The 15,491-nt window shown below is 47.0% G+C and overlaps 1 protein-coding gene across 2 annotated transcripts; it reads left to right on the top strand.

Annotated features, from left to right (window-relative positions):
* Positions 1–2,479: 2,479 nt before the first annotated feature.
* Positions 2,480–13,234, top strand: LOC134757581 (speedy protein E4). 2 transcript variants are annotated; one of them, XR_010131706.1, is made up of 8 exons: positions 2,486–2,742; positions 3,526–3,756; positions 4,582–4,640; positions 5,413–5,498; positions 7,527–7,695; positions 7,819–7,922; positions 8,779–8,950; positions 13,160–13,234. XR_010131706.1 is itself a non-coding variant. In XM_063700616.1 (7 exons), exons 1-6 carry the CDS (start codon positions 2,634–2,636, stop codon positions 7,876–7,878), a joined length of 714 nt encoding a protein of 237 aa, XP_063556686.1. In that variant the 5' UTR covers positions 2,480–2,633; the 3' UTR covers positions 7,879–7,922; positions 8,779–10,177. The 2 variants fall into 2 exon arrangements, 1 of the variants encoding a protein (XP_063556686.1); XM_063700616.1 differs by lacking the exon at positions 13,160–13,234 and having other exon boundaries at positions 2,480–2,742; positions 8,779–10,177.
* The last annotated feature ends 2,257 nt before the right edge of the window (positions 13,235–15,491 follow it).

Below are 15,491 nucleotides of genomic sequence, written 5' to 3'. Positions count from 1 at the left end.
CCAGGCTCAAATGATCCTCCCACTTCAACCTCCCGAGTAGCTGGCAGTACAGGCAGGCGCCACCACACCCAGGCTAGTTTTTTATACTTTGGTGGAGACAGGGTTTCGCCAAGTTGCCCAGGCTGGTCTTGCACTCCTGCGCTCAAGCAATCCTCCTGCCTTGGCCTCCCAAAGTGCTGGAATTCCAGTTGTGAGCCAATGTTAGGGGGCTTGTCGACCAGCATACAGGGGCCTTGGAGGCTGCTTCAGAAGTTCCCACTAAGCCAAGGACACAAAGCCTGGTGACAGCCCTCCCATGTGAGGCCCAGATCTTACTTACCTCGCTCAAAAAATCTTTCCTGCTCATTTCATTTGAGAGTGATTTTGCTTTCTTTGGGACCTCTATTGCGCTGCCCCACCCAGAGAGTTCCAAATCTGAATGGACTCCAATGATGAAGTTAAATCAGCCCCCATCTCAGTCCTTTGGAATTCAAATCTGTGGGGCTGGGTCCTGGCATCTGTATCTTAATGTTCCTAGTTGAGATCCTTAGGCTGAAAGGCTGGTATTTGCAAAGCACTTCTTCTCCTCCAAACTCAGCCTCCGAACTAGCTGGGACTACAGGTGTGTGCCACCACACCAGGCTAATTTTAAATTGTTTTGGAGAGACGGCGTCTCACAACGTTACTCAGACTCGTCTCCAACTCCTGGGTTCAAGTGATTCTCCAGCCTTGGCCTCCCAAAGTGTAGGGATGACAGGCAGGAGCCACCATGCCAGCCAATAAAGCCCTTCTGTTTCACTCGAATGATATCTTTGGTGCATAGCTACAGCCATTGTTGTATTAACCTGCATCACTGAAGGAAAAGAGAAGGGGAGAAGTGATAGTTTTGCTTTTTCCTGAACATATCAGATGAAACCTGAACTGTTTAGCTCATTTTTGGACAATGTATTGACATAATTGAAGATGGCTGCCTTATTGTAGCCTGTCTACAGAAGGTGCCTAGAAGACAGAGGAATATGCAAAACTGGCTTGAAGAGTGATTAATCAGAACTTTACGTGATACAGAAGAGAAATTTTAAAGGCAACAGAATATTGATCTTCTAATGTTTGAAAGCCTATTAAATAGGAGAGAAAGATGATTTTCTCTTTTGTTGTAAAAGGATCCAACCAGTTCTGATGGTTGAAAGCATCGTGAATGCGAAGGTCCACTCAACATAAGCAGAGTTTCCTAGCAACTGGACTTCCACAGCGACGGGATCAGCCTCCTCATTCAGTTGTGCCTTTCCCATCAGCGAGAGACTCCTAGGAGCCCATTAGGAAGCTGTGCCAGAACTCACAGGTTCTTTGGATGGTATCTGAGATAGTATCCAGCTCTTACATTTTTATTTTTTCCGAAAAAAATATTTTTGAGACTGAGTCTCACTCTGTCCTCCAGGCTGGTGTGCAGTGGTGCAATCATAGCTCACTGCAGCCTCAAACACCTGGGCTGAAGCAATCCTCCTGCCTCAGCCTCCCAAGTACTGGGACCACAGGTGTGTGCCACGATTCCTGATTACTTTGTTTATATTTTGTAGAGATGACGTTTTGCTATGTTGCCCAGACTAATCTTGAACTCCTAACCTCAAGTGACGCTCCTGCCTTGGCCTCCCAAAGGAGGGGGATTATGAGCAGGAGCCCCTGGGCCTGGCTGAGATTTTTCCCCTTAGTCTTTTTATACACAGGATATTTTATTCATAAAATACATAAATAGTAGGAAAATTTTGGGGTCAAGTGAAATAGATATGTTGTAATAGTTGATATATAGACCAGAGTTCCTTAGCTGAACTGGAGGGGCAGGCTTTAAGTGATCCATGGATGCCCTGAACTTGTGGACACCATTGAAAATCTGTATGAACCCACGGACAGTCTCCTGTGATTTTCATTCCTCAAAATGTCTCTTGGACTCAAAGATGCCTGAGAGCAAAGGATGCGTGTTCCCCTACTATAGGATCCAGGATAGTGAATATCAGTAAACATTCAGCAAAAAAGCTTTGCCACATTGAGTACTTCCACGTAACGTCTCCATTCAACAAGTCAATTTACCCAGGATCTCCTGTATATGTTAATCTCACTCTTGGAAGGTCTCATCATTCTGCTTACCCTAAATTTCCTTCCACCTTCCTCCCTCTCTCACCAGACTAGACTCTGAAATGGGAAGGAGAAGCGGGGAGGAGAGCCCAACACCCCCTCAAGTTTAGAGTGGAGAGGACACAGCCTCTGCTGGGACAGGGAAAAGAGGAATGTGGAGACCCTGAGGATGCTTTTGGACAATGCTCAGAGGTTGGGACATTGCCAGGAGATACCGTTCACCCCGGATCTCCAAGAAAAGAGATCAGTCTGGCAGTTACATGTGTTTTTCTTCAAACTAGCTGCCAGCTTGGAACGACCGATGACATCAGAGATTCCGACTTTCCTGATTGGAGGGACCAGACTCTGGTTGCTTGGGAGTTCAGGTGGACAACAGCAACTTCTCAAAACTGCTCTTCACTCCTAACTTCTCCCGAGCCTCTAGAAGAGAAACGCACTCTTCTGGGTCCTGACGGAGTCTGGAAGAAGGCTTTGGACAGAACAGGGACTAGGTTTTGTGGACAGAAACAAAGTGTTTGGGAGAGATTATGGCCAGTGGTCAAGCGCGCCCCCCGTTTGAGGAGGAGAGCCCCCAGCCTAGCACAACGGTGCGGTCCCCTGAGGTGGTGGTGGATGATGAAGTGCCAGGACCATCAGGTGAGGTGACTGGAGGGAGCAGCGATGGGAGATGATTGACTGAGGAGAGGGAAGGGGGCCAGTTACTGGGAATCTGAAGCACCTGAGTAGGGTGTGTGGGAAAGAAACGATGGACTCAGGAAGCCAGGGATCGGGGAAGGAGGGTGCAGGGAATGGGGCCAAGCATGGCCACGTGGAAAGAAAGTCTGGGGAGCAATGAAGGGGATCAGGAGATGTGCTCAAAAGACGAGAGAGGAAGGCCGAGGCGGACGGATCACGAGGTCAGAAGATCGAGACCATCCTGGTTAACACGATGAAACCCTGTCTCTACCAAAAATACAAAAGTGAGTTGGGCATGGTGGTGGGTGCCTGTAGTCCCAGCTACTCAAGAGGCTGAGGCAGGAGAATCATTTGAACCCAGGAGGCGGAGGTTGCAGTGAACCAAGATTGTGCCACTGCACTCCAGTCTGGGCAACAAGAGGGAGACTCCATCTCAAAAAAAAAAAAAAAAGAGAGAGAGAGAGAGAGAGCAGACAGAGCTCAAGGGAAGGTTTCCATTTTTCTCCAATTGAAAGTTCTTATCTGTAATGAGGAAATGTTTTGAGGACAGAGAGCTGGAAGAATGGGGAGGTGAGGGAGAGGCAGATGGGGATCAGCAAAGGAGAAAGGTGGAAACATGGCTTGGAGAAGCTGACAGTCTGCGAGGCTTGGGAGGATGGAAGAGTAGTTTGAGGTTCCTGGGTCGGGGCCTCTAAGGTGATCAATGGCAGAAACATGACACCACGGCCTGGTTTCTTCACTCAGCCCCTTGGATAGATCCCAGCCCCCAGCCTCAATCCCTTGGCCTGAAAAGGAAGAGCGAATGGTCAGACGAATCCGAGGAGGAGCTGGAGGAGGAGCTGGAGTTGGAGCGCGCCCCTGAGCCCGAGGACACCTGGGTGGTGGAGACGCTGTGTGGGCTCAAGATGAAGCTGAAGCGAAAGCGAGCATCCTCCGTGCTCCCTGAGCACCACGAGGCCTTCAACAGGCTCCTTGGTAGGAGGATACCCCAAAAAGCACCTCCAACCCCGTTCTTTTAAAAAAGTGGAATCTTTCAATAATCACGCTTTCCCAATAAGAAGAATATGCCCTCCTGGGGGGTGAGCGCTCCATGCAGGAGGAGGATGCTTAGGAGATAGAGGATTAGGCTAGTCTTAATAAAGGTCTGCACTGGAAATAAGAAAGCTTGGTTTCTGGCCAGGTGCAGTGGCTCATGCCTGAGATCTTGGTGCTTTGGGAGGCTGAGGCGGGAGGATCTCTTGAACTCAGGAGTTTGAAGTTGCAATGAGCTATGATTGCACCACTGCACTCCAGCCTGGTTGACAAGGAAAGACCCTGTCATAAAATAAATAAAATAAAACAAAATAAGAGATAAAAGAAAGCTTGGTTTCAGCTGTACCCGCTGAAACTCTATGTCTCTTGATGACTTTTCTAAACCTAAGTGTCTCCATCCGTGGAGGGGGATAACAAGGCCATGGGCACACCCAGCTGTGACTATCTCAGGAAGCAATGATGGGAATTCTATTATGACTTCTGCAGTGGTCCCTTCCTGTCTGATGGGAGGACATCATGGCTTATTCACAGCTCTTCATCCTGTAGACTCTGACACCAAAGGCCTCCTTCGGCCTCTCCTCAGGGGAATCTCAGAGTGGGAGCGTCCCTCCGTGCCCAGTGAAAGTCCTTCTCTCCTCTCCCATCCACCTAAGCCTTGGCCACAATCCTGAGACTTCCCCCAGAGGGACACAGTTCTCCTCTCTGCTCTGTTGCTCCCACGGCAACCCTGTTCCACTTCTCACCCTGACACAGGCTCTCTTTTCACAGGGGATCCTGTCGTTCAAAAATTCCTGGCCTGGGACAAAGACCTGAGGGTGTCAGACAAGGTAAGGTTGTTCTCCACTCAACTGTGTTCCTGCTTTAACACACGTCCTGGGGAAGGGTGCAGCGTCTAAACCCACAGTTTCTCTCCTCTCTCCCTCTACCATCTCCCACCTGCTGATTCCATACTCTTGGGCGCCCACGTTTTGATTTTTATTTTTTCAGAAACAGGGTCTCGTTCTGTTGCCCAGGCTGGAATGCAGTGTTGCCATCATAGCTCACTGCAGCCTCAGCCTGCTGGGCTCAAGTGATCCTCCCGCCTCGGCCTCTCCAATAGCTGGGACTCCAGGCGTGAGTCACCGCCCCCAGCTATTCTAGGTCTTCTCATAATTTGTCAGCATCTCCCTCGGGGCTCTGGTAGCCTGTTGCATAGTTGATGGGTGGCCCCTGCCTCTGCACAGGGTCCTTTGGAATCCAGGCCCTGGGCCAGTCTTGAAACTCCTGACCCCTATCCTCTCAGATCTTTGGGACAGTCCTTTGCCCCAGCTCACCAAGACCCTCCTGACATTAGCAGCCCTAGACACTCTCCCTCCAGTGATCCCATTGGAGCTCATCATCATGGGAGCATCACAGACCTCCCTCCCTCCGACTTCCCGGATTTGCAGCTGACTTTCAACACTCTCCACCCGCAAGCCCCCAATGAGCATAGTCACCCAACACTGAGGTTCCTTCTGTGATAGACAACCGCGCCCCAGCCCCTGTTCCCTTCTCTCCACCATCTTCCTCTTCCAGGATGTGACCAACCTTTCTCTCTCTCTACTCCCTTCTCTCCATCAGTATCTCCTGGCTATGGTCATAGCGTATTTTAGCCGTGCCGGCCTCTTCTCATGGCAATACCAACGCATTCATTTCTTCCTGGCTCTGTGAGTAGTTGCTTCTTCCCACCTGTCAATATCCAACACCCTGGGACAGTGGACAAAGTGGGATTCCAACCTTCCATCTATTTCTTTACCCTATTTCTCCTCTTTACTCTGTATATAAAAACGATAAGATCATACTATGGTGTTCTTAGTCTGTTCTTTCTAAAAACAAACACAAATGCAGTTGACAAATAGTAGAATCAAACAAAAGGAAACATAAACCCGTCCTAAGGGGAAAGGAAAGCCGTGGACACGACCCTGCTCCCCAAGCAAGCAGCCATTTCTGGTTCTCTCGTCTCTCTCCTTCCCATATCAACACCAAATGCAATTTTCCATCCTCCTTCTCCAGGTTCCCATGACAGAGGCAGAAATTCAGGTTGTCCTCGCATAACACAGATCCATCATCAAATACTCCCTGCTGGGCCTTCCTGGGAGTCCTGCCCCAAGCCAGGGGGCTTCCTAGTGCTGCCTGAATAGCTTTCCAAAGCACAGCTCCCAGCCCCCCTTCACTGCCCACCTGAACAACTTCCTTAGCTGATTTGTCTCTAAATGGAGGCCCGGGTCCACAGGGCGAATTCAACCCTCTCTGCAGTCCTTCTACCACCAAACCTGCCCACCATCTTCATGTTTCCTTGTTTGCTTTCGCCACTCCTTCCAAATGCCCTCCACTCCATTTTGATTTTGTGTTTTCTGTCTGGGTGTCCTGCACACATGTGGATCTGAAGGGAATGACCCATTCCTTAAAGTCAGTTCAACCCCACAGCCTTTGCGATGCCTCCCCTGATCTTCCAGCTTCTGCACGCCCACAGCACTTTAGCGACATCCTAGGATAATGTGACATTTTGGATTCGTTTATCTGCCCTCCTTTTCCCCAAACCCATCAGAGTAGACCCCTGTTGAAGGCAGGGTCTTGTCAAAATATCAAAGTTTTTGTTTTTATCTTTACCGGACAGAGACTTGCTCTGTCCCTCAGGCTGGACTGCAGTAGCCAGATCATAGCTCACCGCAGCCTCCATCTCCTAGGCTCTAGTGATGCTCCCACCTCAGCCTCCTGAGTAGCTGGGACTACCGGTGCATGCCACCACATCTAGCCAGTTTTTATGATTTTTAGTAGAGATGACGTTTTGCTATGTCACCCAGGCTGTTCTGGAACTCCTGGGTTCTCACCTCAGCCTCTCAGAGTGCTGGTATTATAGACATGAGCCACCCAATCAGCCAAAATATCAAAGTATTCCTGAAACACTCAGCACAATTCTTTTCATTTTGCAAGTGCTCATGTTATATTGACTCTATGGAATAATTCATATGGCATTTGCCTATAAGATAAATCTTTCCTTCTTTCCTTCATTCATTCATGTATTCATTTATTCAACAAAACCTTATGAAGTTCATCATATGTGCCAGGGAATAGGAAGGATGGGAAGGGAGAGTTCACAGCAATGCTTGTTGAATTAATGCACCAAGATAAACAAAGCCCTCTAGTGGCCTTTTGGTAGGTGAGAGATGATTTACAGAAACACACCAGTCAGTTCCTGTCCTTGGGGGCACTTATGATGCACGGGGGAAGACAGGTGTGTGCACACATGACAAGCAAGGAGGGTGTGGGAGGAACAGGGGTGGGGACTAGGATGAGGTGACGCCATCTGTCTTGTATAAGGATGGCAGGACACGTCCTTAGGATAAGACTTGGGTTGTTTTTAAATTCAGAGGGGGTCTTGCCATATTACCCAGACTGGTCCCTAACTCCTGGCCTCCAGTGATCCTCCTGCCTGGACTCCCAAAGTGCTGGGATTCCAAGCAAGAGCCACCACTCCCAGCCACCACTTGGATCATCTCCTTCCTGAAGGTGTGAGAGGCGCCCTTAGCAGGTCTCTGTCCAGCGGGGCCTCCTGAGGAAGGCAGGGCTCTCTGCAGGGCGGCTGTTGGTGCTGAGCTGAGGAAGGTCCCCTGCCCTCCTCTCTGAGAGGCTGCCCTCAGGAGGGGGTCCCTCCTGGTGGGGCCCCTGAGCAGCAACCTGATCTCTCTCCCCAGCTACCTGGCCAGTGACATGGAGGAGGACAACCAGGCCCCGAAACAAGACATCTTCTCCTTCCTCTACGGGAAGAACTACTCCCAGCGACCCTTGTTCCATAAGCTTCGATACCAGCTCCTCTGTTCCATGCGCTGGAGGACGTGGGTTTCCCCAGAGGAGATGGAGGAGGTAGGTGGGGCCATATGAGGAGGTGGGGGTGGGGAGGGATGGGGTGGATTGGAGGCTGGAGGAGGGCAGAGAGGGGTCTTCCTGGGGAATCCCTGGCTTCTCAAGTGGTGTGTGTTTTTCCAGATCCAGGCTTATGACCCAGAGCACTGGGTGTGGGCCCGAGATCGCACCCTCATTTCCTAGAGCTCCGGGGACATGGAGGCCTGAGGTCATCGGCCTGAGGGAAGGTACGTGTGTATCCTCCAGGGTAAAGGCAGAATATTCTCATCTATAAGAAAATCCAAGGAACTCAACTGCTTGATCCGGCTTCAAGCCTGGTCAACATGGCGACACCCCATCTCCACAAAAATACAAAACTGAGCCGGGCGTCCTAGTGGGCGCCTCTAGTCCCCACTACTCAGGAGCCTGAGGCGGAAGGAACAGCAGAGCCCCGGAGGTCGGGGCTGCAGTGAGCTGTGATTCTGCCACTGCACTCCAGCCGGGATGACAGAGTGACACTCTTTCTCAAAAATGAGAATACTACCTAGGTCCAGGGAGGTGCATTATGGTTGATACACTTGAGTTACTGATTTGGGGAAAGGATTCGGTGAAGATTTGGTTGACATCTTGTGCCGCTAACCACATTTAGGACCGAGCATTAGACTAAAACATGAGAGATTAAGGTTGGGGATTAGGAGTCTGGTCTGCTGGTTCCTGAGGTTGTCGCGTTAGACATGTTTGTAGCATGGTTAAAAGTTTAGATCTTAAGCAATATAAAGGGCACCAAGTGTGATGAAGTCCAAAGCCATGTCCTCCAAGGGTGCTCTACTCCCTGGGTGGACCCACCCAAAGTCCTTGCTATGAAGCAGATCACTGGGGCTAACCTGGGGTAAATTAAGTGATTTTTGGAGTCAAGCTCACCAAAGTGTGAGTACCAGAATCAAAAATGATGGTTCAGAATCAGGGTTGACAATAAACGGTTAGAGATAAAATCGGATTTATATATTGCTCTGAACTCTAGTTAGGATTGACGTGGGATGGGAATAACCTTCCTATCTAGAGATCTCCCTCCTTGAAGTGTGACATCCTCTCTCTCACTTCCAGAACACTGGGCCCAGGGGAGATGGGAATTTTCAGCAGGAAGTTTATCGCGACGCTAATGCCAGACACCAGGAAGGGAGAGAGGAGCCTCCTGTGCAGATCATCTACAAGAAGCTGGACTCTTCTAGAAGGGGCAAAATAGAGTGACCAGGTTTTCCTCCTAGGAGCCATGGAGGTATTTCTAGGAGGCAGTGGAGGGAAAGTGAGAAACCAGGGGTGTTTCTGGTTCCACCCCTTCCTGCGGCAAAACCTCCCTTTTCACGTTGCTGAATCCCAGCCTCCCCTGGGCTGGAAGCTGGAGTTCCTGTTTCCTATGGACTTGGTTGCCACAGTCCAGAGCATTTGAAGGCACAGCGCGGGCACTCAGATTGTCACGAAATTCTTTGTAAAATATGAAATTACTGCCATAGGATTTTAAGAGATAGTTTAATAGATACTGTACATTTTATTGGTTTATTTTTCAAATGTTGGCCATAGAATTATTACTAGGTTGATTTAAAACAGTTTGGGGTTTTTGTAGTTTTGAAAACATGCTGTTCCTATAGAGTTCTCTGACGGTTGTTATATACACATAAATATAATTTAGTTTTCATTTTTAAGAGAGGATTCTTTTTATCGTCAATGTTTTCTCTTTAAATCGTTTTATCTATTATTAAATGTGCTCCTGAAGCGAGCACTCTTGTTATCTATGATACTGACCTAATATATCCATTATATTTATAGCTAGGTGGTAGTTCCCCTACATTCTTGTAAATAGAAATGTTTATTTTCTGTTTACTGTTGGTTACTGAATTGTGAGAATTCAGTTGTGATTTTTAACATGCCTTCCATATATACTAACATGTCCAAGATATACTATACAGTTTATTTGTTTATTTTGAAAATGATGGGCATGGCATTATTACTACATTTATTTAACTAGTTTAGAAATACAAGTATTTTTTAAAAGACACTGTTCTTATGAAGTTGTGTGATGGGTGTTACACCTATTATATACACATAGATATAATTCTGTTTTCATTTGTAAGAGAGGATTCTTTTTATCCTAAATGTTTTATTTTTAAATCTTTTTATCTGTTATTACATGTGCTGCTGAAGGGAGCACTGTTATGACCTAGAGTAGTTACATAATATATCTATTATATTTATAGCTAGGTGGCATTTCCCCGAAAGTCTTGTACAAATAAATTTTTATTTGATGTTGAGTGTTTGCTTGTTATTGAACTGTGAGAATTCAGACGTAATTTTTTAGCTTGTATTGAAAGGTTTGTATGTTACTTTAAAGAGGACATGTGTTTGAAAGGAGGACAGGAGCTGTGTGTTTCAAAGAGGACAGTGAGTGCACTGCGCTACCTGGGAAAATGCAATAAAGATGAAGTTTTCTCATCTTCACAACGACTGTGACCATATTGGTCTGGATTGCTTATTTGTTGTCCAATGACATTTTTGTTTAATGCGGTTTTAGTTATTTGAACAAATCTATTAACCCTGGAAAATAATGCTGAATCTTTGTGTTTGTTTGTTTGTTTGTTTTTGAGATGGAGTCTTGCTCTGTCACCCAGGCTGGAGTGCAGTGGCGCAATCTCGGCTCACTGCAAGCTCCACCTCCTGTGTTCACGCCATTCTCCTGCCTCAGCCTCCCAAGTAGCTGGGACTACAGGCACAGGCCACCATGCTCGGCTAATTTTTTGTATTTTTAGCAGAAACGGGGTTTCACCGTGTTAGTCAGGATGGTCTTGATCTCCCGACCTCGTGATCCATCCGCCTCGGCCTCCCAAAGTGCTGGGATTACAGGCGTGAGCCACCTCCCCTGGCACTTTATTTTATTTTATTTTATTTTATTTTATTTATTTATTTATTTGAGACAAGGATCTTGTCCCATTCCCCAGGCTGAAATGCAGTGGCTCAATCTCGGCTCACTGCAACCTCCACCTCCCAAGTTCAAGCAATTCTCTGGTCTCAGCCTCCTGAGAAGCTGGGATTAAAGGCGCCTGCCACCACGCACAGCTAATTTCTGTATTTTTCGTAGAGGCACCATTTCACCATGTTGGCCGGGCTGGTCTCCAACTCTTGACCTCAGGTGGTCCGTCCCCCTCGGCCACCCAAAGTGCTAGGATTACAGGTGTGAGACACTGCATTGCATTCGGCCCATACAGTAAAACTCTTTATGAGAGGAGGGAAGTATCTCGGGTTAGTTAGTAGACATCAAATCACTGAAGTCAATGAACTCTGAGGAGATGCTTGACAGACACACAAGATAAGGAGGAGGAGGTTGCAAAGTGTTGATGTTTGTGTAACCACAAGCATGGCTGAGCCTAGAATGCAATTACTATTCCAGCACATGGAACCGTGAAGCTATTGTTACAGATTACCTTCATTCTAGGACCCTGGTGTCGCCAATACCATAAACCACATGCAAATGAGGCAAGTAAGATCTGGGAGGAATTTGAGAAGCGTTTGTGCAATGTCCAGGGGTGAACTTATAATGGGATGAACTTAGGGAGTTAACAAGAGTCTGCACTGACCCTGAACACTCCAAACATTCTTGGGATGGCCAGGCACAGTGGCTCATGCCTGTCATTTCAGCACTTTGGGAGGCCCAGGTGGGCAGATGGTTTGAGCCCAGAAGTTCAAGAGCAGCCTGGGCAACATGGCGAAACACACCTCTATAAAAATACAAAACTGGGCCTGGCACGGTGGCTCAAGCCTGTAATCCCAGCACTTTGGGAGGCCGAGGTGGGCAGCTCACGAGATCAGGAGATCGAAACCATCCTGGTTGACATGGTGAAACCCTGTCTCTACAAAAAAAAATACAAAAAATTAGCCGGGCGTAGTGGCATGCGCCTGTAGTCCCAGCTACTCAGGAGGCTGAGGCAGGAGAATCACTTGAACCTGGGAGGTAGAGGTGGCAGTGAGCCTAGATCACGCCACTGCACTCCAGCCTGGGTGTGACAGAGCGAGACTCCATCTCAAAAAGAAAAAATACGAAACTTAGCCAGGTGTGGTGGTGCACACCTGCAGTCGCAGCTACCCAGGAGGCTGAGGTGGGAGGATTGCTTGGGCCTGGGAGGTCGAGGCTGCATGAGCCGTGATCATACCGCTGCACTCCAGCCTGGGCAACAGAGCAGGACCCTGTCTCAAAAAAAAAAAAATTTCAAAACATTCTTGGGGACTGCAGGTCTGTTGTATCTATCTGCCAATGATGTAGTCACAGGGTAAACAGACCAAATATTGCCCACATCTCCTGTTTAGTGCCATCTCTGCTGTTAGAGAATCCCAAGCCTAGAAGGAGGGAAAGCTAATTCTTCTGCTGACTTGGTGAATCTGCCTGTGTGACTGGCTATTGGTCAGCCTGCCATGGATTGCTGCCTGAGTTGCCTTCCTGTCCCTTGCTGCATCCAATCAGGGTCCAACCAATCCACTCAAAAGTATTAGGATGAGTAGCAGTAAGCATGAAAAATACAGGATTACTTTCCAGAATACATAAAGACCTTCTATAAATCAATAAAAATGCAAAGCAACTTGATGTTTAAAATGCGCATGAAACATGAACAGGAGACTCACAGAAGAAGAAATGGCTGTATACAGATGAGTAACTTCACCTATCAGACTGGCAGAATTTAAGAGATTGGTAATATAGCATGTTAGTGAGTGTCTTAGTCAGTTTGTTCTGTTCTAACCAATTCTCATAGACTGGGAAACTTAAAACATTTCTTTCTCACATTTCTGGAGGCTGAGAAGTCCAAGATCAAGGTGCCAGGACAGGCAGTGTCTGGTGAGGGCCCATTTGCTGGTTTGCAGACTGGAAATCTTAAACATTTCTTTCTCATAGTTCTAGAGGCCAGGAAGTCCAAGATCAAGGTGCCAGGAGAAGCAGCATCTGCTGAAAGTCAGCTTGCTGGTTTGCCGATGGCTGTCTTCCTGTTGCTCCCTCACATGGCAGAGAGCAAAGAGAGAGAAAGCAAGCTGTCTCTTTTGTTAAAAGGGCACTAAAGCTATCATGAGGGTACCACCCTTAGGAGCTAATACATCCCAAAGGCTCTATATCCAAGTACAATTATATTGGAGATTAGGGTTTGATATGGTTTGTCTGTGTCCCCATTCAAATCTCAACTTGAATTGTATCTCCCAGAATTCCCACATGTCATGAGAGGGACCCAGGCAGAGGTAATTGAATTGTGGCGGCCGGTCTTTCCTGTGCTATTCTCCTGATAGTGAATAAGTCTCAGCAGATCTGATGGGTTTATCAGGAGTTTCCACTCTTGCTTCCCTTGCATTTTCTCCTGCCACCACCATGTACGAAGTGCCTGTTGCCTCCCGCCATGACTCAGGCCTCCCAGCCATGTGGAACTGTAAGTCCAATTAAACCTCTTTTTCTTTTCAGACTTGGATATGTCTTTATCAGCAGCACGAAAACGGACTAAGACAGGGTTTCAACATATGAAGTTTGAGGTGGGGCACGGATTCAGTTCACAGCAGTGAGGATGCAGGGAAATGAAGACTCTCTACACTTTGGGTTGGAATTTAAACTTGCAAATTAGACTTGTAAAGTCTTCAGAGACTCACATATGACTTGCGAGATCAAGGCTGTGTTCTGGCAGGTCTCTCACCGCTGGCAAAAAAAACAGAAAAGTATCATTCCCATTGAATATCCTGCTACATAATGAATTTTCACATTGAACATTTAATTTCCCATTTAAATAAACCCATCTGGAATTTGATTTCTATATGTGTTTCTTTTTTCCAAATAATTAGCTAGTTATCCCAGCACCATTTGTGGCATAATCTACACTTTCCCCACTAGGATATGCCATAATAGCATATAATGCATTCCTATAGAAACTTGAGACTCTTTCTGGATTTTCTATTCTGTTTATTGTATCAAGGATCATAAACTGGGTCCCTCTACCCCATTTCAGGGCTCCAGATGTGTTTTTGATCTTGTTTTCATTTTTGTCAGAAGTGTGTTTGAATATTGTCAATTTTCATGCCTTTAGGCAGCTCACAAAGTCAGGCCTATCTTAGAGCAAGGTACTTGCCCAAGCCCTTAGAGCACTTGAGGATTTTGCCTGGAGTGGCACTAGCAACATGCTGTTTTAACACTTTCACCTTAGAGCACATTTTGGTGTCTGGCAGTGGACATTCCCTCTCATTCTTCTTTTGTGATGGTTCCTTAAGTACTCAATTCTCTAGATAAACTTTTACATTGTTCTGTCAACATCTTTGGGGGGAAAAACTCTCTGAGATTTTGATTGCAATCGCATTAAATTCCTAAATTCATTTGGATTGAATGTACAGTTTTACCATATTGAAACATCATTTAGATATTTTGTAAGTCTCTATTCAGTTCTTTTATATTCTCAGTGAAAATTTTTAGTGTTTCTTCTTTTAATTGAGATGTGGTCTCACTCTGTCACCCAGGCTTGAGTGCAGTGGCGTTAACTCGCCTCACTGCAGCCTTCGCCTCCCAGGCTCAAATGATCCTCCCACTTCAACCTCCCGAGTAGCTGGCAGTACAGGCAGGCACCACCACACCCAGGCTAGTTTTTTATACTTTGGTGGAGACAGGGTTTCGCCAAGTTGCCCAGGCTGGTCTTGCACTCCTGCGCTCAAGCAATCCTCCTGCCTTGGCCTCCCAAAGTGCTGGAATTCCAGTTGTGAGCCAATGTTAGGGGGCTTGTCGACCAGCATACAGGGGCCTTGGAGGCTGCTTCAAACGTTCCCACTAAGCCAAGGATACAAAGCCTGGTGACAGCCCTCCCATGTGAGGCCCGGGTCTTACTTACCTCGCTCAAAAAATCTTTCCTGCTCATTTCATTTGAGAGTGATTTTGCTTTCTTTGGGATCTCTATTGCGCTGCCCCACCCAGAGAGTTCCAAATCTGAATGGACTCCAATGATGAAGTTAAATCAGCCCCCACCTCAGTCCTTTGGAATTCGAATCTGTGGGGCTGAGTCCTGGCATCTCTATCTTAATGTTCCTAGTTGAGATCCTTAGGCTGAAAGGCTGGTATTTGCAAAGCACTTCTTCTCCTCCAAACTCAGCCTCCGAACTAGCTGGGACTACAGGTGTGTGCCACCACACCAGGCTAATTTTAAATTGTTTTGGAGAGACGGAGTCTCACAACGTTACTCAGACTCGTCTCCAACTCCTGGGTTCAAGTGATTCTCCAGCCTTGGCCTCCCAAAGTGTAGGGATGACAGGCAGGAGCCACCATGCCAGCCAATAAAGCCCTTCTGTTTCACTCGAATGATATCTTTGGTGCATAGCTACAGCCATTGTTGTATTAACCTGCATCACTGAAGGAAAAGAGAAGGGGAGAAGTGATAGTTTTGCTTTTCCCTGAACATATCAGATGAAACCTGAACTGTTTAGCTCATTTTTGGACAATGTATTGACATAATTGAAGATGGCTGCCTTATTGTAGCCTGTCTACAGAAGGTGCCTAGAAGACAGAGGAATATGCAAAACTGGCTTGAAGAGTGATTAATCAGAACTTTACGTGGTACAGAAGAGAAATTTTAAAGGCAACAGAATATTGATCTTCTAATGTTTGAAAGCCTATTAAATAGGAGAGAAAGATGATTTTCTGCTTTGTTGTCAAAGGATCCAACCAGTTCTGATGGTTGAAAGCATCATGAATGCGAAGGTGCACTCAACGTAAGCAGAGTTTCCGAACAATTGGACTTCCACAGCGATGGGATCTGCCTCCTCAT

The sequence above is a fragment of the Gorilla gorilla genome, chromosome 19 (genome assembly GCF_029281585.2).
Source record: "Gorilla gorilla gorilla isolate KB3781 chromosome 19, NHGRI_mGorGor1-v2.1_pri, whole genome shotgun sequence".
Taxonomy (NCBI): domain Eukaryota; kingdom Metazoa; phylum Chordata; class Mammalia; order Primates; family Hominidae; genus Gorilla; species Gorilla gorilla.
Note: the sequence above shows the minus strand (reverse complement) of the source record. Positions and strands in the feature narration are given on the sequence as shown.